This window comes from Hakea prostrata, chromosome 10 (genome assembly GCF_041222555.1).
Source record: "Hakea prostrata isolate BN-2017 chromosome 10, UWA_Hpros_2, whole genome shotgun sequence".
Lineage (NCBI taxonomy): Eukaryota > Viridiplantae > Streptophyta > Magnoliopsida > Proteales > Proteaceae > Hakea > Hakea prostrata.
The window spans coordinates 15,835,294-15,861,838 of NC_142609.1; the positions used below are offsets into that span (position 1 = coordinate 15,835,294).

General features: G+C 37.7%; 1 protein-coding gene across 2 annotated transcripts; it reads left to right on the forward strand.

Annotated features, from left to right (window-relative positions):
- On the forward strand, window positions 1–26,545 carry LOC149002160 (WPP domain-interacting tail-anchored protein 2-like). Of its 2 annotated transcripts, none has more exons than XM_089138533.1 (5): window positions 1–196; window positions 474–1,213; window positions 1,360–2,558; window positions 6,231–6,422; window positions 25,955–26,545. In XM_089138533.1, exons 2-5 carry the CDS (start codon window positions 649–651, stop codon window positions 26,174–26,176), a joined length of 2,178 nt encoding a protein of 725 aa, XP_088994659.1. In that variant the 5' UTR covers window positions 1–196; window positions 474–648; the 3' UTR covers window positions 26,177–26,545. The 2 variants fall into 2 exon arrangements, with proteins under 2 accessions (XP_088994659.1, XP_088994658.1); XM_089138532.1 differs by having other exon boundaries at window positions 531–1,213.

Below are 26,545 nucleotides of genomic sequence, written 5' to 3' on the forward strand. Positions count from 1 at the left end.
AATTCGCTGAAAGGTGGTACGCTGGAGTGGACTGTACGTGTGAAATGACGAGTTGCGAGCGCCAAGTCACTCCAGAAAGGAATACAAGAAATTTTGCTAGTGTTTTCCTGTATTCTTCGTATTTCATTTGGTACTAATCGGTTGCTATTTCCTCTTTGGTAGAGAGCGGCAAAGAGCCTGTGAAATTCTTCATGAGGTACAAGTTTCTGCACTTATTGCTTGTATTTCTTCCAATTTTACATTAAATTTGATCGCCCGTTTGTAGAATTCGGCTAAAAATCTGAGATTTAATAGATGTTTGACTAATTTCAAGTTTGTTTTGGAGAATTAATGATTCTTTTTGCGTGTCATCTTTAAACTGGTTGAAGGGTTTAATATGGGGTTTCCTTGGATTTTATTGAACTCCCGTTTTCTGTGATTGGGTTGGTCGCCATGGATCATTGGCGTAAAATTTATAATTTTCATTTTTGTAGTGGTGAATTGGTTCTAAAGGACTAATGGTAATGGGTTTGATCGTGACGGGTTAACAGGAGATGATTTGGGGATTTCACGGGGGCCTGCTTGTGATATTCTCTTGTTGCTCATATCCTTCAGGAGAATTAAGGATTTGGGATTTTTTCTTTTATACAAGTTTTGAGTTAAATCGCAATGGATGCCAATGCTGTTGAGCATGCAACTATTGCAATTCAAGACCTTGACAGTAGAGATCCAGAGTTGGAATCAGAGATTCATTTCCCAGATGATGCTGACTCACCTGATGGGGATGGGATGCGTGAACTTGGAAGCGCTGGAGAAGTTCTAACAAAAGTTGAACTGGATTTGGTCTACTGCACTGAGAAATTGGTAAATTTGCATGTGCTTTTAATGCATGTGGCGGCAAGGGAAAGTGATTTTGAAGCTATAACCGTACAGAGTGACGATGTTTCGGCCGACTCCATTGAGAAGGCAATGGAATTCAATCTTTTATCGGGAGTCTTAGATTCAGAGGTTAGGGAGCTGGATAATTTCATAAAATGTCTTGAAAGAGATTTTGTGGATGCCTGTCAGAAGATATCTTCCTGCGAGCATTTGCTTGATTCGTTTCCAGAAATGGAAGAGAAGTTGCTTGACTCTGAAGAATCTTTGAAGCAGTTAAAAGACCAGGCTTCTGAGTTGGAAATGCAATCTGCCAAGTTCCAGAGGACTTTGTTAGCGAATAGCTGGCTAGAAAATGGTAAGCTATATATCTCTGTGTGTGTGTGTGTGTGTGTTTGGGGTGGGGTGGGGTTCATTAGTTGGGTTATGTTATAATGAAGGTCTGCCATTACTAAGGTGCAGTTGAGTTTCTGATTGTCCTCTTTGTTGCACACTTGCTTACAGGGGATGACGAAAAGGGTGTGGAGTTTTCTGAAACCAATCAATTTCCAGATGTCAGTGCCAAATTGAAAATGCAGACTGCTGAACAACAAAGACATATTTTGAGAATGCTGGAGAAATCTTTGGCAAGGGAGCTAGATCTTGAAAAGAAGGTTTCAGAATCAAGACAAAATGAAGAAGACCTGAAATTAAAGCTACACTTTATGGAACAGGAAGTCTTCTGTTTGGAAGAAGCTGAGGAGATTGTTTGGGAGAGATTATTTGAAGCAGAGAGCACTGCAGAGATACTGATGGGAATTTCTAAAGAAATGATGGGTCGGCTCCAAATTGTTCAGTTTAATCTAAATGGTGCAATTAAACGAGAAAATGAGATGAATATTAAACTTACGGATTCAATGGGACAAGTGAGTGCTAAAGAAAATGCTTTCCAAAAGCTTGAAGCAAACAATACAGATCAGAAAGCCAGCCTAAAAGCTAACCTGAAGGAAGCTATGGATAAATGCAGTCTTGCAGAGTCTGAGATCTTCACCTTAAGGGAAAAAGTGAATTCCATTGAGCAGCAACTTAAAGAATCTGAGATTAAGCTACAGGATGCAACAACTTCCTTGGATGCAAGTATGGAGCACAATAGAGTTTTTCATTCTGAAATGTGTGAGTTGGAAAATGTAATTGACAATCTGAAAAAAAATGTCTCTGAAGCTGAAAGTAAAGCAGAGGTTGCTGAGGCCAAGTGTGTGCTTTTGACAGAGACTAACTTGGAACTTAACCAAGAGCTGGGTCTTCTTAAGAGCACTGGTAGCGACACAGAGAAGATTAACTTTCTTGAGGAGCAGCTGAGGGAGGCTGATATAGAACTGCAACATGCAAAGGCATCTGCTGAAGCAAGTCAGGAGCAGCAGAATCTGTATTATTCTGCAATCGAGGATATGGAAAATTTAATTGCGGATCTGAAGTTGAAGGTTTCAAAAGCTGAAAGTAGGGCAGAAACTGCCGAATCAAAGTGTATTCTATTATCTGAAACTAACATTGAACTGAATGAGGAATTGAGTTTTTTGAGGAGTAGAATGGATTCCTTAGAGTCATCTCTGCGTAAAGCTGATAATGTGAAAGTAGCAACTGCAAAAGACATTAGCATTAGGACCAAAGTTATTTCCGACCTGGTCATGCAATTGACAAGGGAAAGGAAGCGTGTCCAGAAGCAGGTCCTAACTCTTCACTTTTACTTCTTGTCCGATTTTTGTAGTTAAAAATTAGCTGATAAATGTCTCAAGCATTCATTCTCCATATTTATATAGTATGTAAGAGGTGTAGTTTCTTCTTGCATTATATTTTTTAAAAATTACATAAACAAAAACATGTAACTGGAGGGGCCTGATTGAAAGGGTAAAATAATCAGATGGTTGCTCCACCATACCCCTCCCCCTGTTCAAAATTAAATTTACAGATAAGTCGAATAAAATAAAAGGAAAAAGAAAAGGATAACCCAGTTTGTTACAGGTTTAAAATGATGATTTATACTCTCTGATGAATAATACAGGAGGTACAATCTTTCTATTGCTTTGGGTATTTGGAGTTCAGAGTAAGGAGAAAAGTGGATTGGAATTACCATTTGAGACCAAAGGATTTGTTAGCGAACCCATTCTTTTGAGACCAATGAATATCACATAGCATAAGTTCTTGATAAATAAGATGTGAGATGCTTTTTGGTGATCCTTATTTCAAGTTTTATAGTTTTTTCTCCATTTTGTGATGTTATCTAAGATACTGTTGTGGCTTCCTGACTGAAGGAATTATAAATGCGCTTGGACATCGTTATTGTCTAGGTGTCCTGATGCCTTTTGCTGGAACGGCTGCCTAGATAATGCTTTCATGCCTTCTTGGTGGTACCTTCATTTTAGCTCGCCAATGCCTAAGGAATGCCTAGGTGCAGTTGCAGTTATGCTGGACTTGCTTCTTACAATTATAATATGTTTGCCTGGCTTCTCATGTTAGAATTTATGTGCAGTGTTTCTAGCATTGAAAATTTACAACCTGTCAATAGACTTAATCGAAGCCAGGTATTGAAGTAATTTGATTCCTTGAGAAGGATTAGTTGAAAGAATCATAGATCTGGTCCATCTCATAAATTAGTGTAACAGACCCCAGGGCCGTAGGGCCAACCAGTTTGAACTGGCCTGCCCAACTGGGCAGGGCATGTTGAGTCCCTGTGGACTGCTGTTCGAGCTTAGGCAGCAGGTTGAAGCTTTTCTACCTTTATTTTGCCTTGGACGACATGCAAGGAGGATCAATTGGACATCTTCGGGAAGTGCTACTTTTTGCTTTTTATTTCTTTTGTCTGTCGTCTAAGTTGCTTACCACCCCCACCCCCCAAGTTAGAATTTTATTGAGTTAGCAGTCCCTTAAAGGCTGTCCAACAACCAAGTCAGATTTAATTAGAGAACAAGTCAGTCCTTGTTTTAGTTTTGGAAACAAAGTCCTATAAAATGTAATAGGCTCCAAGGGAGTACGCAAAGATTTTGTGATAATTGCAAACTTAATGTCCTAAGGGAGGCTGGGAGAGGGTGAGATGCCCTGGCTGAAATAGCCTACTCTTTCTTATCCCTTTCTCCCTTCCCTACTCGATCCCCCTTCTCTTCTGATGCAGTTTGGCTGCTTAAAACCAGCCTCAGGTATAGGAATGGTAAGAAATTTTCCCGAAACTTGCTGAAATTTTGGTGTTTTGACATATGGTGAAACGAAATCACTGGCAAAATCAAAACGTTGTCTCACCAAATTTTTGCAAATTTTGGCAAAATTTGGCAAAATTCCCAAAATCTCAGTGAAATTTCCGAAATTTAACTGAAATCTCTCCGAAATTTTGCAGCAGTCTTTACCCTTGCTATAAAAAGCTTGAGATCTGAAAAAATAATTCCAAAATTTTGGCGAAGTTTCTTCAAAATTTTAGGGTTTCGCCGTTTCGGTAGTTTCACTGGGTACTGAAACCCCTAGTGTTGGGGAAATTTCACACCTTGGGTATAGGGATAATCTGTGTACTTGCAAGTTGCAACTTTATGTGTAAAGTAGGTGCAGGGATGCTTTCTCATTGACACTAAAAATCATGGACATAGTATAGAGTGTTTTATTGAATTAGTTCTTTATTAAGTAACTTCTGAAGTTTTAATTCCAGTAACTTCTAAGGTTACCGTTCACATGGACACTGATCCTAGCTTATTTTTCTTTTGTCCTGGCTTCTGTCTTTAGTGCCAGTTTGACTTAAGAATGTGGTTAAAAATATAGAGTTGATCCATGATTTGATTACTAAAAACTTTGGTTTGGACAAAGACAAACACCAATGAAATGTCACAGGGAAGAAAAAAAAAAAAAAAAAAAAAAAGGCAGATGAAAGCTTACACAGATTTTTATCATGGTTCACACATGAACACGATATGCTACTTCCATGGGCAAAGCTGGAGATATTTTCATTATGTAATGGAAGAAGATTACCATAGGAATCTCTTAAGAACACCAAAAAATGGTGTCAAAAATCTCACCAAGTTCCTGGGTAAATAATTCGAAATCTTATTCTGTTTTACAAGAGAATGGTAAGGCTTATAATTCTTCAAATGGTAAATGGGTGATCCACCAGATAAGTTTTGATGCCGATACTGAACCAAAGAAGACTTTTTTCCCCCTTAGAAATTAACCTAGTGTTTATAGGTGTATGGTTCAGGCCTTCATTGTTCCCTTGTGATTGGCCAACTTTATGGACCTAAAACGTGATTACATGAGTTGTGAGTATGAAAATCCCATTGCTTAGTTTTTTAGCCTAGTCCTTATTAGAGTTGACATACACACTAATTAATTATTTGACGTTCGAGACTTAAGAGTCCATAAATGTTAGATGAGTGTTCCTTAAAAAAGGTTGTCCATGCTTAGGATTAGGTAGGATATTATCTTTGAACTAGTTTAGGTTTTCTTTTGTTTCTGTTTTCAGTCCAAAAAGGACTCTTTATCGTAAGGTTGATTAGCTATATATATATGAGGGATGAATAAAGCAGACCATATTAGTAGAGAATTGATTTGTCTTGTGAGATTGGAAGCTGGTCACGGACCTCCATTTTTTTCTTGAGGCTAGGGTAGTGCTCACCAGTGATTACCAAGCAGGTTAAGGACCTAGGCAGGCCGCAGGAATCTAAACTGGGTCTAGCCGTCTAGGATGTAACCACCTCCAATAGCTGCTGGGCAGTGTTCAGCATATTTGCTTGCATGTCAGGGACCTAGGCAGGGACCCCCTTCTGCCGTCCCTCTTTTACCTCCTCTTTAATTTCCATTACCGGATCAAGGATGACTCCATTAAACCTTCAACTTTTCTGCAGATTTTCCTGTGTGTTTTGACAGTTTTCTAGCCAGCCCCATCTAACCATTAGATCACTCTCATCTTTTAACCATATTACCCCCAACCATTACTACAGTACCCTTTGATGTCGACCACATTGGATTACTAAAACTCTAGATTTCAGTCCCTCATTTGAATTTCAGGATTCTGTTAAGACCCCAAAATTCCAAGTTAGATCTACGCTCAGTCTAGCATCTGGCTCGTCTAAACTTGGAATGGTCATTATCCTATATTCCATTGTCTCACCTATAATTCTTTCAATAAAATGTGACTATTATTTGCATTTGAAATTCTGAAGGTGAGATTAGGAATTCAGTTTCAAATATGAAGAATGTCACAGGTGAAGAACAGTGCTCTGTTCTATCTGTTCCTTGAATTGGAGACTCTATTTTAAATATGATGAATGCCACAAGTAAATTACTGTTCTCTGTTTTATCTGTTTGTTGAATGAAAGTGTTTTTCTTTTAACTGACAAATATGGTTTGGCTAATAAATGCAGATGTCATCATTAATTTGTGAAAACAAGAATTTGGTGAAGTTGTTGAGGACAAGGGGTGCTTCTGTTGTGATGATTAACCAAGGAAATGAAAATAACACAGAACATCCTGTTTCTAAGGATGATTTAGTTACTAAAATTTCTACCGAAGTACCCCAAGAAGCAGTTATGGAATCTTCCAATGCCAATTTTCAGGTAATTTATTTTTTTCATTTGTTATATTTTATGCTTTATGGGTTGCAGATTCAGGGATTAAAACTGGAAGCATGATCGGTTATCTTCATGACAAAAATGCTTATTGCAACTGTAGCAAGTGAGTTAAAGAATAAGCCATCTGACATGGTGTGGATGTGTAGGTGTACTAGAGTGGCGTATTCATAGTGCTTACTGTATGTACTGAGATCTTCAGCTGTGGGGTTCTTTAGCTTTGCAGCTGGGGTCCAAAGAGTGGCTACTTAAGATGGGAGTTTGGGATCATGTACATATATCAAAATATGAGTTGCGACGTAGGATTCAGGCCTAGCGCCCAATAGATATGATCAGAGAGTCTGCATAAATTGTCAAGTTACATGAATAAAAAGATTTTAGCGCCCCTCCCCCCCCCACAATTTGTTGTACATTCTTCCATGATGATATGTCCTATACTTAACACATATTGTTAACCGAAAGGTTTTTTAAGGAGCAGCATAGAGTCCGGACTTGAATCTGTAGAGGATATTGTTAAGGGAATTTTCCAGTATCTTGTTATGTTCATAAATCCATTTACTTCAGTGAGAGAATTGATGTGTGCTGGAAGGCTAAGGAATCCTGTAATTCCTCACTAAGCCTACAAACTTTATCCCCCCTTCTTTCGTCAAACTAAATGTGGACGGCTGTTCCTTGGTGGACCCGGGAAACTCAAGTCCAAGTGAAGTGCTTCAGAGATTCTTTAGGAAATGTGGTATTCTTTTTCCTATCATTCTCGATTGCTAGAACTGACATTTACATGGATTTTTCAATGGTGATCAAGGGCCTGTCTTCGGCTGGAGCTCTGATATTCTTTAAGTTTGGACTGAACATGACTCCAATGTTGTCTTCATTCTTCCCTCCAAAAACCTGTTGCTTTGGTTCGTGCAGCAGGAATGGTTCCCTCTTCATAGATTACACTAATCTATTGAATGGCGTTTATCTCATTGCTCCAAGGAAGCCAATCCAACTGCACATATCCTGGCATTCTCTGCAGCAAAGCATGAATCTTTCTCTTCTGTGATTGACCCCAGGTCAACTGGTTATGAACTACAGTTGGATGCTCAAAGTTGAGCAAGATTTCAGGCATGCTGATCCCTTTTTAATTTTTATTTTTTATTATATGTGTTTAGTTATCCAGTCCTCTTGCTGATGACATTGTTGTATGTGCAAGGGGCTGACTTTGCCTCTAGTGCATCCTGTTTTGGGTAGTACCCTTCAAAGTTAGTGATTTTTTTCTTCTTCTTTTTTTCAAATAATTTTTTAGCAAAGAAAGAAAAAGTAAAAGAAAATATGCTTTTACATGAAAAACTGTTAAGCATGGAGTACGGATCTCTTGGCTCATGCTGAGTTGCATAATCTGCTCACTTTCCTCTTATTGAATAGAGGATGTGAATAATTATTTTGCTACTCATAGTGGCATAAAATTTCGGCTTTAATTGGCATAGTTCAAAAACTCATGAAATTTTCAAGTGCTTTAGCGTGTAGCTGAAATGAAGTGCCACTTTGAAGCTTAAAAAAATTTATAAATAAATTTTGGAATTTATTTATTTATTTCTTTTTATTTTCTTACTTCGGTAACACTCTTGGAAATGTCAGTTTGACTCTAGCTCAAAAGGATATACTGGATCCTCTTATGCGGATGGCATCTTCCTGTTCCCAACCTACTAGCTGTACATGCTACCATCAGTATCATGATGAATCAATGGGTTTCTTTACATTTAGTGATCTATATCCTAGGATAGGTTACCTTCCGTGTATTGATTATGCAGAGTACATGCCAACTGTGGAGTACTGTACTCATTTCTTGTCACAGACTATAATGTGGGATTGTATGTCCTACACTCAGAGAACAACACACGTTGGCTCCATTGAACTTTTAGTGGGGTCGATATTGGATGGCAAGTAGTTACTATTAGTATTTACTAATTACTGACAATTGTATTTAGAGTTTATGAGGGTATTCATGTAATGACGTCCTTGAAAATTATGCACTTAATTTTTGTGAATCTTTGACAATTTGTTTGAATGTTTTACTTCATTAAATTTTTAGATTGTTTATTTTTTTATGTCCTTTGGTACTTAAAATAATTTATAAGTCTGTAATTATGCCTCAGGATTTGATGATAGACTACCAATCAAGAATCCAAAATATCGACTTTAAGTAACTATTTTTGCAATACTATAATTTGAATGTTTTTAAATTGTCTAAAATAAGGTTTTCTTGAGGTTTCTGGACTTACTTTGGCCTTAAACCCACCGAAATGGCCCTTTAAAACTTGGCAGAAATACATCATGGTACCTCGACATTTTTGGATTTTGGATATTTTGGTTGGACCAAGATGGCATTTTAAACCTTGGTAATAGTGGCTTTGCTGCTCAGATATTTCAGCAAAGTAACAGCTGAAGTGGGAATTGCACTACTTGGGTTTTGGACAGAGAAACGGCTTGGAAACATGACCAAGTATATCCAAGAATGGTAATAAAGGTGGGATTTTGGGTCACTCGGGTTGTGGACAGGGTAATGAGAGTGCAAGTTTCAAATAAAAAATGGACATGGTTCAAAAGAAAGATAAAAAGAGGGCCTTAGATCAAGAAAAAGAGGAGAATGCTTAGGTGGACATGCTTCCTTGTTTTGGAGTTGACCCCTATATATAGGTTTTGTCTTCTTTCAGCCCTTTTATGTATCTCATTCTACTTTATATTATAGTGGTGCTTTAGATCAGCAGTTTGAATGTTAATGCCCTCTTTTAATCACATTGTGCATACATCCTTTTGCTTTATTATCAGCTTTCTCTTAGGTTTTCTTTTGGTTTCCTCATTTTACAAAGGCATCCCCCATAATATTCCTGGTATGTGGTGGTCAGTAGACAAGGGCAAGTGAAAGGAATTATGTCAACCCAACATAAAATTTTATCAGATTTCTGGGACATTGAATTCATAGTGATTTAGAGCCTGCATTTGGATTTGGTACATGTTATGAGCAGATGAAAGATTAATATTGCATGTATCAAAAGACAAGATGGAACGGAAAAAACTTTGGTGTTTGATAATTTTCAAACTGTGCTTTTGGGAGATTATAGCATGAGAGGCGAAGTATGCATATTGTGGACAAAGATCTGAAGAATGATGTAGTTGAGGCCACAAGATTGGGATGCAGGATTCTATCCATTAAACTGGTGTTGGAGAAAGACTGAAAGAGGCTCTCAGTGGTTGTATTATTTGTGAACCTGATGAAGCATGAGCAGTAGTCACTGTGCATGCTACAGTAACATGAACTGTAACACTAGGAGATAATTCTTCATATTTGGTGGGCCTCAAGTCCAGTTTGCATGGAGATAAAATAAGAGATGGTGTTGCACGTGGTAGTTTGAGGTAACCTTCAGTTATGTTATTTATTTATTGGGGGTAATTATGCCAATAGCTTCCATTGTAGATCTTTCCGACATAAAGCCGTGGTTCTCTATAACTGTGGTTATATACCATTGTTAAGCTATTTAACTTATTAGGAAGCTTATGGAACGGTATGGAGCGTGTTGGAAAGCTCTTCATATGATCTTTATTGATCTAGAAAAAGCTTATGATAGAGTCCCTAGAGCATTGTTTGGCAAGAACTAGAGAGAAGATGTTGCAAGTACATCTTCATATGGTCTTTATTGATCTGGAAAAAGCTTATGATAGAGTCCCTATAGCATTGTTTGGTAAGTATCAGAGAAAAGATGTTGCAAATACATATGTGGACACAGTTAAGGGTATGTATGATTGTAATGACAAGTGTAAGAATGGTGGGAGGACAAAATAGTGAATTTCCAATTACAGTTGGGCTATATTATGGGTAAGCTTTAAGCCCATATTTATTTATACTTATAATGGATAAATTACCGAAGACATTCAAGATGAGGTTCCTTGGTGTATGCTTTCTGTTGATGATATTATGTCGATAGATGAGACACAAGGAGGGATTAATACCAAGTAAGATTCCTGGAGATCAACTTTGGAATCAAAAGGCTTTAAACTAGGTAGAACGAAGACAAAATATCTAGTTTTTGACTTTGGTCACGATCGGGTGGACGATGAGGTGGTGAAACTTGATGATAAAGAGATTCATCAAAGTGATTGTTTTAGGTGCTTTGGTTCAATCATAAATAAAAATTGTGATATAGAGGATGATGTTTGGAAAGAACTAAAATAAGGTGGTTGAAGTGGAGGGGTGCGTCTGGGGTCCAATTTGATCAATGTATTCCTTTAAAGCTCAAAATAAAATTCTATAAGACTATCATTTGACCAGCTATGGTGTATGGTGTAGAGTGTTGGGCTATTATAAAACATCATATAAATAAACTCAATGTGGCAGAAGGAGAATATGCTAAGATGATGAGTGGCAAAATTATGAAGGATAAGATAAGGAATGATCATATTAGAGCTGGTCTGAAGTAGCTCTACTAAGTGATAAGCTACAAGAAAATCATTTGAGGCGCCACAGCCATGTTCAACGGAGGTATGTAAATTCCCTGTACAGAGAAGTGATATAGTCTAGATTGAAGGGTCTAGAAGAACTAGGGGCAGAACTAAGATGACCTTAAGAGAAGTGGTGGGAAATGATGTACATAGCTTTGGCCTTGTATCTAGCATGACCTTAAACAAAGCTTATTGGAAGGCAAGAATCCATGTGGCCTACCCATTTAGTTGGTACAAGGCTTATTGTTGTTGTAAAATTTTTGTTTGGATAGGTTAAGTAGGAAGAAATTTAGTCAATTTAAATTGTTAAGAGTCCTCGTTTTACTAAAATATGCTTATTTTATTTTTTTAAATCTTTGTATTCAGCTTGATAAAGAATAATGAAGATATGAATTAAAGATTTTAAGTATTGTATGTGCAATTTACACCCCCCCCCCTTCTTTTTCCTTGTCTTTTTATGGTTCTTCTTCTCCCTCTTCCCCTACTACTTGTCTGCTTCTTCTCAAGTTTCCCTTCTTGCCTATCTTCTGTATTTTGTCCCCATTAATTGGCAATCACCAACTGAAGTGCAGCCGCAGGGTAGAAAAAGAAAACAAAAAATCAGATAAGAAGAAAGAGATGAAGAAGCAGCAACAATGGGCTGTGATTCTAGCTTAGAACTCCTAGAATCACAGCCTCTTATTTATAGATCTCAATAGTTTTGATTACAACTTGAGAAGCAAGCCATCTTGCCATCTAAAAAAAAGGAAATAATGAGTACATAAAATTAGAAAGAACTTGAAAATAGAAATTATGCTAAAAATAGAAACTATATTTTCTAAACATTGATCACCAAGGAACCTTTTCCAAGAAAGGAAAGTATGTAACTCAAATTCTCCAAAACTTGTGAACCAAATCACCATATCTAAAATTAGAAACTCAATAACTTGAGCATAAAGGTAGCAGCCACTCTTAGCATTCCCCCTCAAGCTGGATTATAGACAAAGAAAACTCCATCTTGGACAATAATAATAAACTTGAAAGTCTGCGTCAGTCTTGAACCATGTAGCAATAGCAGACGCTAATAAACACTAAGAGTACTTCACAAGGAGATAGTCAACTTAAAAAAAAAAGCACTTTAATTCTTTATGTCGAACGAACCATCCGATACTGAGAATACTCGACGATAACTTTCCAAATAGTGCTAGTAGTGGTAAGGAAAAATTTTCACACTAACAGATAAAAAAATCGTAGTTTCAATGTCCACACATAACCTCTTGCAAGGAGGCAAACTAGTAGGCAAAAGTGTATGTAGGTAAAGAAATAGTATTGGTTACTGTGGACCAAGTAGGTGAAGGATAGTATAGGTTATTACGGACCAAGTAGGTAAAGGGTAATATAGGTTACTAGGACTACAAGTATGTAAAAGGTAGTATGTTACTGCTTCTTAGGAGGATAAAGTTCTTCACCAAAAGATATTCTTCAACACATTCTGAATAGATATAGAAGAGTCACCAATCTCCCCCTCACGTGTAACATTACACGTGGACAATTAATGACAACTAATATCCACTATAAGAAATTCCCAAATGGATGAGAATGACAAATAAAGGAAATGGATGGCAAATCTGTAAATATCACAAAATTGAAATGGAAATGGCGTGAATATAATTAGAGAAATCTCCCACAAAAAAAGAGAGTAAACTTGGAAGCCTAAATTTAAGGAAGCACTCCAATAATGGAAACACAAAATAAAGCAAGTTTAGGAATCAGGAAACTGAATCAGAAACCAGAATCAGGAACAGGATCCGAAGATAGAATTAGAAACCAGAATCAGGAACAAAATCAGAGAACATAATCAGAAACTAGAATCAGGAAGGAAACCACAAACCAAAAATAGGAATAGAATAGAGTTAGAAAACAGACCAGGATTTGATCCCAAAACTGAACCAACAATTGAACAAAAAAACTGATCCAAGTTTGAACCAAAATTAAACCAACCGAACCATCTTCTTCCTCAAAGATCCTCAAACTTGAAAATTGAACATAATGAGACGTTGTTTGCAACTTCCACGCCCCTCATCTTCTTCGTCTTTTCTTTAACTTATCTTTTTTCTTTTCCTTTTTCTTCCCTTTTTTTTCAATCACATATCACAAAACTCATTGGAAACTCAAAGTTAGATTGTAACAAACTTAAGAAAGCAGATCAATTGCGAAGCACCATAGCTTTCAAGAAACTTCCAATTGAAGTAAAACCTCCAAACTTCCAATCAAAGGTCGGAAAACTAAAAACAAACTACTGTTTTGTTATGTTAAATCTCCATGGGAACTCTAGTTCAGTGAATAATTTATCATCTTCATTGAACAAGGGTTCTGTTCTTCAAATTGGAAACTTAAACGACTCTCAAACCGACAATCGAGAAGGAGCAACTCAAGAATCTGATTAATGCTCTGATACCATGTAACAACCAGAGTCACCTACTGAAGTGCAGCCAGAGGGCAGAAATGAATATAGAAAATCATAAAATCAGAGAAGAAGAAAGAGTTGAAGAAGCAGCAACAATGGGCTACAATCTTAACTTAGAACTCTTAGAATCACAGCCTCTTATTTATAGATCTCAATATTCTAGATTACAATGTGAGAAGCAAGCCATCTTGCCCTCTAAAAAAAGGAAATATTAAGTACATGAAATTAGAAAGAACTTGAAAATAGAAACTACGCTAAAAATAGAAACTATACTTTCTAATTCTCTTAAATCTTGATCACCAAGGAGCCTTTTCCAAGAAAGGGAAGTATGTAACTTAAATTCTCCAAAACTTGTGAATCAAGTCACCATCTCTAAATTAGAAACTCAATAACTTGAGCATCAAGGCAGCAGCCACTCTCAACAAGAGACAAAACTTGGTTAGCTTTCACTCTCTTTGGGTTTCTTCACTCTTGTAATCCCTCTCTCAGTCTATCTTTCTTGCTTTTCTTCTCCATCCTGAGATCTTTCTCTCTTTTATATCCTTTCCTTCCTTTTGTCTTATAATTTCTTTTCTCAATGATTATGAACATACAATGCAACAACAACCCATAAAGTCCCTTTTTATGGATGTAGGTCAAGAAGGAAGATTGTTCTTTATGAAACTTGAGGACTTACTTCTTTCTTTCTTTAATTATTTACAAAGAGAGGGACAACTGATGCAGCAGCAGTTACTGTTCACACTATGATAACGTGAACGGTAACACTAGGAGATAATTTTTCATATTTGGTGGCCCCAAGTCCAGTTTGCAAGGAGATAAAATAGGAGATGTTGTTCTATGTGGGAGTTTTAGGGATAATATAGGATTTTGTTATTTGTTTGTTGGGATAATTATGCATGTAAAATTTTAGTTTGGATAGGTTACATAGGAACAATTTTTGTCAATTTAAATTGTTAAGAGTCTTAGTTTTATTATTATTTGTTTTTGGGTTAACTCCTTGTATTTCAGCTTGATAAAGAATAATGGAGATGTGAATTAAAGATATCGATTTGTGGGGACAAACTTTTATTGAATTTACTTTTTTATATAATTTAAATTTACCAATTACTTTTAATTTCTGATTTTACTGTAACTTTATTTGAACTTAGTATTGTGTGTGCGTCTGCACTACCCCCCCCCCCTTCTTGTTTTCTTATGGTTCTTCTCCCTCTTCCCCTACTACCAGTGTGATTCTTCTCAAGTTTCACCTTCTTCGCACTATCTTCTTTATGGTTCCTTATTCTTTATTCTAAGGAGTTTTGGACGAAAGTAGGGGTGCAAGTTTGGCCCTGGCGGCCCTGACCAGCCCTAAGCCCGCCCTGAGCCCGAATAGGGCTTGGGCTAAAGATTTTGGCCCTAAGGGCGGGTTAGGGCCAAAATATTCTGGCCTTGAACTAGGGCCAAGGGCGGGCTTGGGATTACTCTTTGGCCCGCCCAGCCCATCCCGGCTCGTCCCTGATTTTGGCCCTAATCTTGGCCCTAATCTTGGCCCTAATCTTGGCCCTGATCTTGGCCTTGATTCTGGCCTTGATTTTGGCCTTGATTTTGGCCCTGATCTTGGCCCTAATCTTGGCCCTGATCTTGGCCTTGATCTTGGCCCTGATTCTAGCCTTGATTTTGGCCCTGATTTTGGCCCTGATTTGCCCCGATTTTGGGCCTGATTCTGGACCTAGATCTTGGCCCTGATCCTGGCCTTGATCTTGGCCCTGATCCTGGCCCTGATATTGGCCCTAATCTTGGCCTTGATCTAGGCCCATGATTTTGCCCCTGATTTGAGTTTGGACCCTCCACCCATATGGAGAGGAATTAATTATAATCCACATGAGTGAATATTTGACACGTGTCAAATTTTAAAAACATGATCATGTTTTGTAAAAAGTTAATAAAAATAAATTATATCTTCATTACCAATGTAGTAAGCATCCACTTGATTTTGGCCTGATCCTGACCCTAATTTTGGCTCTAGTCTTAATGTTAATTTGACCCTGATCATGTATTAGATTTTTACCCTAATCTTCACATTAACATTGATATAACCATAAGTCTCGACTTTGACCTTCAGTCATTTTGATCATATTATACTATGAGTTCAATTTTTATATTTTTTTAAGATAATTTTTATTTTTCGAATTAAATCATTTTTAGTTCAAAAAAATCATTGATTTTTTTTTGTTGTTGGACTAAGGCGAGTATATTATAAATAATAAAAACTAGCATATAGAGAATAATATCTAACAAATCTATACCCCAACTTCTCATCATGAATATTAACATCTTTCTTTTGCCTCCAATGTGATCTTTCAAGGAAAAAAAAAAATTTGTAACTAAAATATAATTTTCTTTAAACTACAAAAAAAATATCAATACTAAATTATCGTTGATTTACTTGTTAACAAAGTTTTGAATATATATATATATTTTTTGTTGAATAAGGATATCAATGAGAGAGGTTTTCAATTTCCATCACCAAAGTAATGGGAGAGGTTTTCAATTTCCATCATCAAAGCAATGAGAGACTTTTAGAGATCAATATAGAATTATGGAGTATGAATTTATTTATGTTTAAAGCAACACTATCAACTTATTGACTATTTTATCATTTTGTATAAGCTTGAATCATCTTATATTTATATGAATTTTATTTTTAGTTTAGTTATGATACTTTTATTATTATTATTATTATTTTTATTTTTCTTATGAATTTACATTTGATATTTTAGGTCCAAGGATAGGACCATTTAAGGCTAGGGCCAAGATAGGGTCAATCAGGGCTAGGGACAAGGCTAATCAGGGTCAGGACCAATTAGGGCCAGGGCCAATTAGGGCCAATCAGGGCTAGGGACAGGGCCAATCAGGGTCAGGGCCAGGGCTAGGGCCAATTAGAGTCAGGGCCAGGGCTAGTTAGGGCCAATTAGGGCCAACCCATCCCGACTCAGCCCAATTAGGGCCAATAAGGGCGGGAATGGGCTTGGCTTGGCCCTGTGGGGCTTAGGGCCAGGGACAATAATCCTTAGCCCTGAACTAGGGTCAGGGTGGGAATGGGCTTAGATTAGAACATATAGGGCTTGGGATTGCAAAAGCCAGGCCCAGTTGCAGCCCTAGACGAAAGTAGTAAGCACCAATTTGAGAACACTTTGATGAAGAGTTTTTCCTAAGATGACTTACTGGGAGTGATCCTAGAGGATATGAAGGTGTCCATGGTGGTTACAGGCATAGAACAAAATTCCCTCGAAACTTGCGAAATTTCCACTGAAATTTCCCATTTTGGAAAATGCGAAACGAAACTCATAGGACCAAAAAAAAGTCCTCAGTTTTGATCGAAACTGTTGAAATTTCGTCGAAACTTGTCGAAACTTGGTTCAACCAAGTTGGACCAATTGGTTCATAAGAAAAAAAATTCCCAAATCTCATGGGAAACTTAGGAAATTTCGTGGAAACCTGAGAAATTTCGTGGAAACTAGGGATTTTTTCCTGTAAATTTTGTAGCTTTCCCAAATTTTTAATTTTTTTGTTTATTTCATGTTTCCCAAATACCACGACAAATACCCCCTCCATCCGGACTTCCCTATCCAAAGTGCGTATTTCCTCAGGCTGGTTATCTTAAGCATGTTGATGACCATACTCATAAAGTTACAGTTGTCGATTACCTTGACAACCTCGGATTTTTACCATGGGATGTCTATGTTCATTGGTTGGTGGAGAGGATGTTACAGGCATAGTACTACTCAGCTCACAGGATGAATCCACTCTTGGCACTCCTCTTAGCACTAAGTTGTGTTAGAAATTATATATTGAATGTTATGTGCTTAAGTAGTTAAGTTTATAATGCACTTTTTGGACAACTCTACATTGATGTTATGTACATTGAATGACATATCTACATTGATTGTTTTTTAGCAAAATACAACTAATGTGATATTTATACTCTAAGTTGCTTAAATACAGAATCCCACCCCAAAATACTCTCTAAAACTTGTCAAAACTTGATGTCGAAACTTGTACGGAAAAGTCCTCAGTTTCCTCGAACTTTCCCAAGTTTCCACCTAAGTTTCCCATTTTCACCTGGTCGAAACTTGAGTTTCCCTCGGATTTTTTACCATGGTTAAGAGAACCAAGTTTGTTAGAGTTGCCAGGGGAATGGAAGAAGGAATATAAGAGGGATAGCAGAGGAAAGTAAGAGGGAGGAAAAAGGGAATAGCAAGTTGATCTTGTGGGGAGAGGGAGCCTCTCAGGAGAAGGGAATAGCCTTCTGGTGTTAGTTGCAGCTTTATCTTGTTTTTGTTTTATCATTCCCAGAATTAGATAGCAGATGAATAGAATCAGTTGTAGTGATTCAAGTTGAATTGTTGTCGTAATACATATGCAATGATATCCAGTTCTCTTGCTTGTTAGTGTTCTTTAATTATTAATCTGAGTAATCTCTGCTGCTGTTTATCCAGTCTGAAAGGAAGATAGGTTAGGCTCTTAAGGGGGTCCTAACAAATTATTAGTCAACTGTTAGTCTACTTGGGAGGATTGAAAAAATATTATTTGCATACTTTAAATGTTTGATACAAAATTACAAATACAATAACCAAGAAGAAACTCTCAGTTGATGTCTTCACTCAATTCCAAAATCAAAGTGCGACCAGAATTTGGACTATGTATCCTGCAACTTCCCCATATACTCCATAAGGACTAAAACCATGGAGTAAGCAACAAACAAGGTGAAGCAAGACAAAGTAGCAATGATTTTTTAGTGAAAAATAGGTTGAGAGAAAGGCAAAACTGGCAGAACTGAGGGAAATCCCCAAAAGTTAGACTGGCAGCACCTACGAGTTTTGTGAAGTTTCACTGAACTTGACTGAGATTTGGGACTTCGAAACAGGGTTTTGCACTTTTGACCCATCTCGATTGAAATTTTGGCCATATTGGTTGAGACCAGGGAAAAAAGTTGGCCCCTTGGTTACGTCTTGGCTAGGCAAAAAACTGAAATTTCAAATTTGTACTGTGGTTATGGACATTGTGTTCACTATTGGATCTAGATCATATTGAAGATGTGATACCCAAGGACAACTTGCCTCTATAGAGACAGCTAAATGTCAATTCTTGTGCACTAGGTACAGCTTCAAAGTACTAGCTAACTAGACTTCTCCTAACAAATATGGCAGGAAGAATAGTGTATGAGGACTGTGAGGTTATCCTTGCAGAGAGCCTAACCACTCATAATAGAATAGTAGTTTTAGGTATACTCCTTAATGCATTTAAGAATGGGAGGGGGAACCTATGTACACTAAGATAAGGTGGTGGAGATCAAAATTGGAGTGACTTCCCTTAGGGCATTATTAATAATGTGGTCAAACAAGGATGGGGCTTTGAGGGAGCTACTAACACGATGTGGAATGGGATGATATCTTGTATTAAGATGGCTACCAAAGTTGTGAAGGGAAGTGAACTATAGCTGTTAAGACCCTGAGGCGAATTGGTGGTGGGACGATGGGAGTTTAGACAACCATCAAGATAAAAAAGGATTGTTTTAAGACATGGTAAAGGACTAAGCGAAATAGAGGATGAAAGGAAATTTGAGCATCTCTATGTCAACCTAGGTTACCTAACACAAAAGCATGGGGAAAAAACTATTTATAAGGTAGCTCAGATAAGAGAAAAGAAGAGTAGAGATTTGGATTAGGCCAAGTGAAGTGTATCAAGGGTGATGCTGAAATAGTATTGGACAAGGACATTGTGATGAGATGGGATGAGTAAGTATATTTTTGATCTATTAAACAAAGACAAATTAAGTAAACATGATCTAACACCCACACCCCGAATTTCTGATTGACTAAGTTAATAAATCGGTTCTACCCGATGCACCGTGAGTTAATGACTTTGGACCGACAAGTGAACCACAAGGTATCTTGAATGAGAGTCAAAGAATGAATTATAATACTAGACTAGTGATCGTGGGCCCTACTTTGATAGTAACACCTTGGGTTCAATCGTAAGGACATTGGCATAATTATTATGATGTAATTAAACGACAGTCTAAAATAAAATTGGATCACAAACTTATAAATTGTAATTGGGCTGAAACACAATTTCGTCCATGGGCCCCACATACAATGGAATTAGACCAAATTGAAAGCGGGAAATGATCGGCATTATTGAGGTGCGGTGGTGATTTAAAGTGAAGGATAAATAAGAGAGAGGAGAGATAAAGGAGAAGAAATGAAGAAAATAAGAGAGAAGCAAGAGAGAGCTAGGGAAGGAGCAGACTCCAATAGGAGCCCATGGGTTCCCTAACCCTCATGGTAAACCCCTATATTCTTCGATGGCCACCATCTTTGGAGTATATTCAAGCATGATTGCGGCTATGCCTTACACATACTTCATAATCCAGGGCAAAGGTAGGCTTAAATAAAAACCATGTGGGGAGCATGATCTAAGCATGGTTGCATCTAAACTTGAGACATACTTCATGATCTAGGACAAATGAAGGCTTAAATAAGAAGTTTAATTAGGGAACATAGGGACTTACCTTGAGGGTTAGGCGACCAGTGAGCTCCTATGCGAGTCTCCTCCTTCCTTAGCTCTCTTTTGCTTCTCTCTTCTTTTGTTTGTTTCTTTTCCTTCTTTCTCTCTCCTCTCTCTTCATTTCTCTTTCTTTCTTTTTTTCCCCCCATAAATATCTCCTTTCACTTTACATCACTACCTTTCCTCTCTAGATGGGAGGGAGGTGGTGGGAGGAGTGGTGGAGAGTGATTAGGTGTCACACTCCATGTCTCCACCTCTCCTCCACCCACACAAAATATTGGTTACTGGGGTTTATTTAATGAGTATTTAGACTCCAATTATTGCTTATTGGGTCCACGTTAATTTCTTATGTGGCACCTACTTGTGGCTTCCAGCCTTTGATACCCTCAGGTCTAGAAAATTATGCTGACCATTTTCCCACTTTGAGTTCAGTCTAATTCCATTATATGCAGACAAAATTGTGTTTTGGCCCAGTTATGATTTTGGAATTCTTTTTCACTTTATGTTATCATTCAATTTCGTTTGAATTCCTTTACAAGTTGAATATTCAGTGTTGTCACGATCGGGCCAAGGTGGTGTTGTCGGTGTTAGGCCTGAAGTCACCAGTCTAATATTATGTTTATTATTGACTCTCCCATTTAGGGTATCCTATGATTCACTTGACGGTTCAGAGTGATTGACTCATGGTTCATTGGGTAGGCAGATTTATTAATTCATTAGACTGTCCTAGGATGCGAGTCTAATGTATCTTGGGCTTAGCTTCCTGAATCTCGTTATTCCTCTAATGGGCGATATCTTAGGAAATGCTATCGCCTATTGCAAATTCCAATTCCTTTCTTCACTTGTTGGCTTAGCTCTTTTGCTTAGGTTGAGCTGTTTGAATTCTTTCCATGATTAAATCCACCTTTACTTTGCAGGTTTCACGCACAAGTTCTGGCCCTAGTATTCTTCTTTCACTTACTTCATCCCAAAACAGTGGTGTTCCACACTTCTCCCCGTATTGTGCTTCAAAGGGTACCGTACCAATGGTACTTTGGTAACTGTTAGATGTGTTTTGATAGTCTAATAGGGTCTTATTACTTCATTAAGCAGAAGTCATGTGAACAGGGTTGACCCCCCTTTGTCTGAAACCCTAAAGTGGCCCGTCTAGGGATTGCCGAACCCTAAAGAGGGTATTTTGGTCAAAACCAGCCCCAAATAGCTGCTGTTTTTTATTTTCTGAAGAGTTTCAGACAATTAGGAAGTCCAGTTCTTGTTAAATAAGGGTCCTTGAGTCTTTAGTTCCTTTTAATTCCAGCACATGTTAATTAGAGTTTTAATTAAATAGAATTTAGCATGTGTCAATTAAACTTAGTTAATTAGGATTTTATTTCAGCATGTATCAATTAGAGTCAATTAGATGTTTTATTGTTTGGTCTGTTGAGATTAATGTAGTGGGATCCTAATCTATAAAGGAATCCTATTTAAAGTTAGGGACTTTTAGTAGGCTATAAGTAGCCTATGCTTTCTTTGTAAACGTAAGTCTGAATGAATAAAATATACTGATAATTGCAGCCAAGAAAGGTGCAGCAGGGTCCTCTTAGGGTAGGACTTTGTGGTTGTCTAATGCTCTCAAATTTCCCTCTCTTTCCTGTGATCCAGCAAAGCAGTCCAGCAACACTACAGCAGCTAGTCAACAATTCCAGCAAGCATCCCGCCAGAAATTCTGCAAACCAGTGAGTATTTCTGCCTCCCCAATCCCTCCCCTACTTCTTCTTCCCTTCTTCCCCTACCTGCACAACCCTAGTTTTTCTCCTACCCTTTGCTGCCGCTCTACCACACTACTGGCACCATCTGCCCAGGCCTCCACGATCCCCTAAACCCCTCCCTGTACCCCCTACAATACTGCCGTGCCCCTGCTCCATGATCCCTCCCTTCCCCTTTTCCTAACCCTTTTGGCCCCCTCTCCAGCCCCCTACTGACTTGCGGAAAGTCTGAAAAACAGGAAAAGAAAGAAAAGAAAGAAAGAAAGAAAGAAGAAAAGAAAAGAAAGAAAGCAAAGAAAGAAGAAAAGAAAAGAAAAGAAAGGAGAAAAGACGAAGATTCAAAAAGATGCTGAAGATCAATCCAAGAATCTTCCAAATTTTAATCCGAACTTTTTCCCGTATCCCTAAAAACCTTTCCTTTCGGCTCTATGGTAATTTAGGGATTTCAAACCAGCCTGTTTAGATTTTAGTAAAACCCTAACAAGCCTTAGGATCCCAATGTTGTTTCCCTATCTTTCCCACCAATTCCCATCTGAATTAGAACAACCCATATCATTCCTAAGAGCTTCCCACAACTTTCTAGTAACCCCTAGACATCCCATAATGTTTTGTAGTTTATTTTCTGGAAGATTTGGGGCAGATCCTAAACTTTAGGGTCTTCATCTTAGAAACCCTAATCCTAAAATTGGGTTCACATCTTTATTGAATTTACTGTAAAAGGTGTGATGGTCTTGACAATGACTTTAACAGCAGGATCAAGGAGGGTAGGGTTGGTGTGACTGATTGATTCAGCTAAATCTGACACTCTTTTTCCCAGATTGTATTTAGCCTTATTTTTCGATCCCAACTTTGGGGCTCTTGGTTGTGCAGCCTCATTAAGGCTGAATTACACCTTAGTTTCATAATTTAAGTAGGTCAATCCAGTCGTATTTTGCATGATTGTGGTCTCTGTGTTGTTGACTGTTCTGCTGAATTGTACACTCAGATCCTACACTCAACCCAGTTTTGGGATTCAGTCCAGGTCGTACTCCAGAATTTAGGGCTTCCACTCATGTTATATCATTAAGCCCAATCATAAACTTATCTCTAAATTTCAGATCCGAGATTAGGGTTTCACATGCTAGGGTTCCTATTTCAAGTAATTTCCTTGTGATTACTCCAATTACTTTAGGGTTTCATATACCAGCTCCTATTCTCTTGTAATTCATGAGTCTAAATGAGAGTTTATACTCGAATCAGTATGTATCATTGTATCTTTACTTCCAACTATGAATTGGACATACCAAGCAATGTAGGTATGTACTATTGATCGGTTTCATTTACTTCTAAGAATTAAACAATTTAAGCATGGCAGCTGTATCTAACACATACTTCAGGATCCAGGGAAAAGGAAGGCTTAAATCAGGAAATTGTGAACTAAAAAATACAGAGCCAAAAACATTATTAGGTAAAGAAAATAGGGATAAGGTATGAATATAAATGAAAACAGAGACGATTGGCAAGGAAAGAAGATGCCATGGGATTAATTCTATATCAGGCAGTTAAAATCACATCACACTGAAAATGGTTAGAGACATGCATATGCTACAGAATAACACTGGCTATAGCAAATGCCCATTTGTTTGCTCTACTATTACAGTTTTTGTTGTGGAGTATAGGAGCATCTGCTTTATTGAACCATATCAAGGGTAGCACAAAAATAAGTAAATTGTAAACAAAGAGTACACAGCTAACTGCATGAGGAGGTAAATAAAAAATAGGGGTAAGGTACGTAATACAAAGGAAAACGATGATGATTTGCAAGAACAGAAGACAGAATGGGATTAATTCAATAGCAGGAGGTAAAATCACATCACTCTGAAGATGCTTGCATATGCTATACAATAACAGTGGCTACCTTTAACAAATGTCCATTTGTATGCTCTATGATTACACTTTGTTCCTGGAGTACAGAAGCATCTAGTTTATTGAACGATGTCAAGGGTGGCACAAAAATAATAAATATATTTTTATGCATTCCAATACATTGTTAAAACGAAAGAACTTTTTGGATATACCAAATGAACAGTCTCTTTGTGAAACCCAGGGGTACGGCTGTGTACAATATGACCCTTCCCAGACACTGAACTGTTGGGAGTTTTGTGCATTGGGAATTTGCCTTGCCAAATTTAGTCTGTATATCATTATAAAAGCTGTGTATGAAAGACAAAAAGCAGAAAAATTCTTTGCAAATGCAATGGAGTGTGGATAGAAGAATCATCCACTTAATCCAGAAAATACATAAACTCATTATCTTTTTGGCTTCACAAGGAACTCGTCGTCAGAATGGACTATAGAAAATAAATAAACTACAAGCCACAACACAAGAAGGGAATGAGGCATGCTGCTATTGTTCCAACTTGCTAAGCCAAACATGGAAATAAAAATAGGAAACAACAGCTTCAACATAAGCAAGGGAAATTGACCTTACCACGATCTTCATTGAAAGGAAGTAACACCACTAATGGTATGGACAGCAGCATATGTAGTTGGGGCAGCACCATTGAGTTGGTTCAATCCATCTTCAGTGGCTGTCCGCCTATTATCTTCTTCATGTGAAGATCTTGAAAGATAGGATGAGAAGAAGGTCAAGAGAAATTTCATACATTGGTTAACTGACTAAAGCAAAGAGAGGACATGCAAAACAAATGAAATCCTGAAAACACTTGATTTTAGTGGACATGGGCGAAAATGTCTGAATCTTCCATAATTGGCGATTGAGTAACTTGGGGAAAATCCTGGAAGCAATAGTAGAGTCCTCCATGGATGAGAAATGTAGGTCTAAGTCATAGTAAGGTTGAAGTAGGTGGTTATTCACCACAGGGTGTAAAGGAGTTAAAAGCAGTGAAGAGAATGAGAACTTAGCTTCAATAGCGCTGATTCCTGTTGCGGGACCGGATTCCTGCAATTAAACCAAAAAGCAAAGAGAAAAGAAGTGAACAGAGAAGAAAGAACAGCCAAAGTCATGGAGGCCCTCCCCTTTATATCTTTTAGCAATAAAGCAGAAGGGCCAGAAGTATCCTTGTACTAGGAGTAGCCATACACGTAGAAGAATAAACAAAATTAACTAGAGATACCAAACTGCCTCTAGAATATCAAGTAATTCGATAATCCCATCAATAGGTTCCTAAGTTTTCTTTTCTAGTTTTTTTTCTCAATGCAAGCTCACTAACTTGGCCTTTTCCAAGCCATATTTAGGTGGAGACGATCCCTGTCTTGTTTGAGTATTGGGTCTTGTGGGGCCTTCTGTCAAGCATATGTTAGTTGCTCTCTCTTTTGATTAAGGGTTGATGCCCCAGGTGCAGCCTCAGTCAGCACATTATATGGAGGAGCCACTACTCTTCAGGGTGCGGAGCTGCTTCCAGAGGACAGTAGTCCTTTTACCCAGAGACTGACATCTTTCTGTCTTATGACTTAATAGTCTAAACTTAAAATAATTAGGAATACCAAAACCACTCCTAGAATCCTCGTGTACTTATAACCCATAGTGAGTTTTTAATGTTTCTATTTTATACTTGAGTTTTTCTCACCATCAGCAGAGGAGTTGACACAGGTACACTACCTTGGACTGACCCAAACCCATTCAAGTACCCTGATGGAGATGAACTGACTCCAGTTTGAGTCTTGGGGTCTAGTAGGATATTAATAGTCTATATATATTTGGATTTATCTTTTAGTCTTCTGTTTTATTGTGGAAAGTGTGTAGGAAGTGATAAGAATTTCGTTCCGTTATGCTTTAGTTAGTATAGGATTGTTTTGGTTCCTTTTTGGTGGTACCATCTAATCATGCAATAAGAATTGAGAATGAATAGAATGTTATATGGTTTGTGAGCCTACGTGGCTGAAAAGAGTACTCTTTTCCCTTTCATTTTCTTCTTATGTGATTCTCCTACTCTACAACTCTAATTTCTTCTAGGTTTCCCACTTCTCCTAGTCGGCCGTCCACACCCCTCCCCCGAATGGATTTTGTTTCTTTTTTGTTTTTCTTGTAGGCCTTTTGCTTTACTGTCCACATGCAAGTGTATGTATGAGGTAATAATGGTTAGAGTCGTTTTATTGGTGAGTTTCCTTTTCCGGTAAATCTTTTTCTGTCTGTTGATCAATATAAACTCTGACCAAGACCTTGTTTGTTTAGATTATTCAGTTATTGGGTAAATCTGCTAACAATATATTCTTTAAGAAACTTTTCCCTACCCTCAGTATAGAAAATTGTTGGAAGTAAATGAAGCTGTAGAGATATGCTCTGATTGGTATCTTCATATCAGGTAGATGAATCACTAAAAGGAGAACCTGTTGGTGCGACTGAGGTGGAGCCTACCATTTCTACAAACGATGCTACTGGTGAGGACTCTGAGTATGAAACTGTGAGAACAATAGAGGCTGGAGAGCTGATAAAGTCAAAGCAACTCTTGTGTGCACTTCTTGCCTTAATTGTTTCAGTGGTAGTTGTTTATCTGTTTCAACAAGAAGGCCTTTGGTCCAGTTGATCAGGTATTTCATGGGTGGTGATGTGATATGAGATGGAGTTCTGTGAATAACTCTCTTACATAGATCATTAATCCTATTTTCCTACTTCGATCATGAGATTTTCAGTTTCACATCTCTTCAACCTGTGTTTGTAATGTGTTTGTAATGTTTCAGTGAGGGTAGTAGAATGAGTAGCTGACAGTTAGAACAAGACTTTCCCTGCACAATTGCAGTTTTTGGTGTATACATAATTTGAAAGACAGTTTTTAAGAGGCATTCTGAGAGCCCTTTTCCATTTTCACAAATTACATACTTGCAAAGTTGCAATTACCATGAAAAGAAATGTGGGAAGGCAGAAATTTTTGTAATTTCCTTCTATGTGACACTGC

Bases quoted from the DNA above. Each gene is read 5' to 3' on its own strand.
- LOC149002160 (XM_089138533.1), top strand. From the start codon at position 649: ATGGATGCCAATGCTGTTGAGCATGCAACTATTGCAATTCAAGACCTT. The intron at 1,214-1,359 runs GTAAGCTATATA...ACTTGCTTACAG, and splicing joins GAATAGCTGGCTAGAAAATG to GGGATGACGAAAAGGGTGTG. The intron at 2,559-6,230 runs GTCCTAACTCTT...TAATAAATGCAG, and splicing joins GGAAGCGTGTCCAGAAGCAG to ATGTCATCATTAATTTGTGA.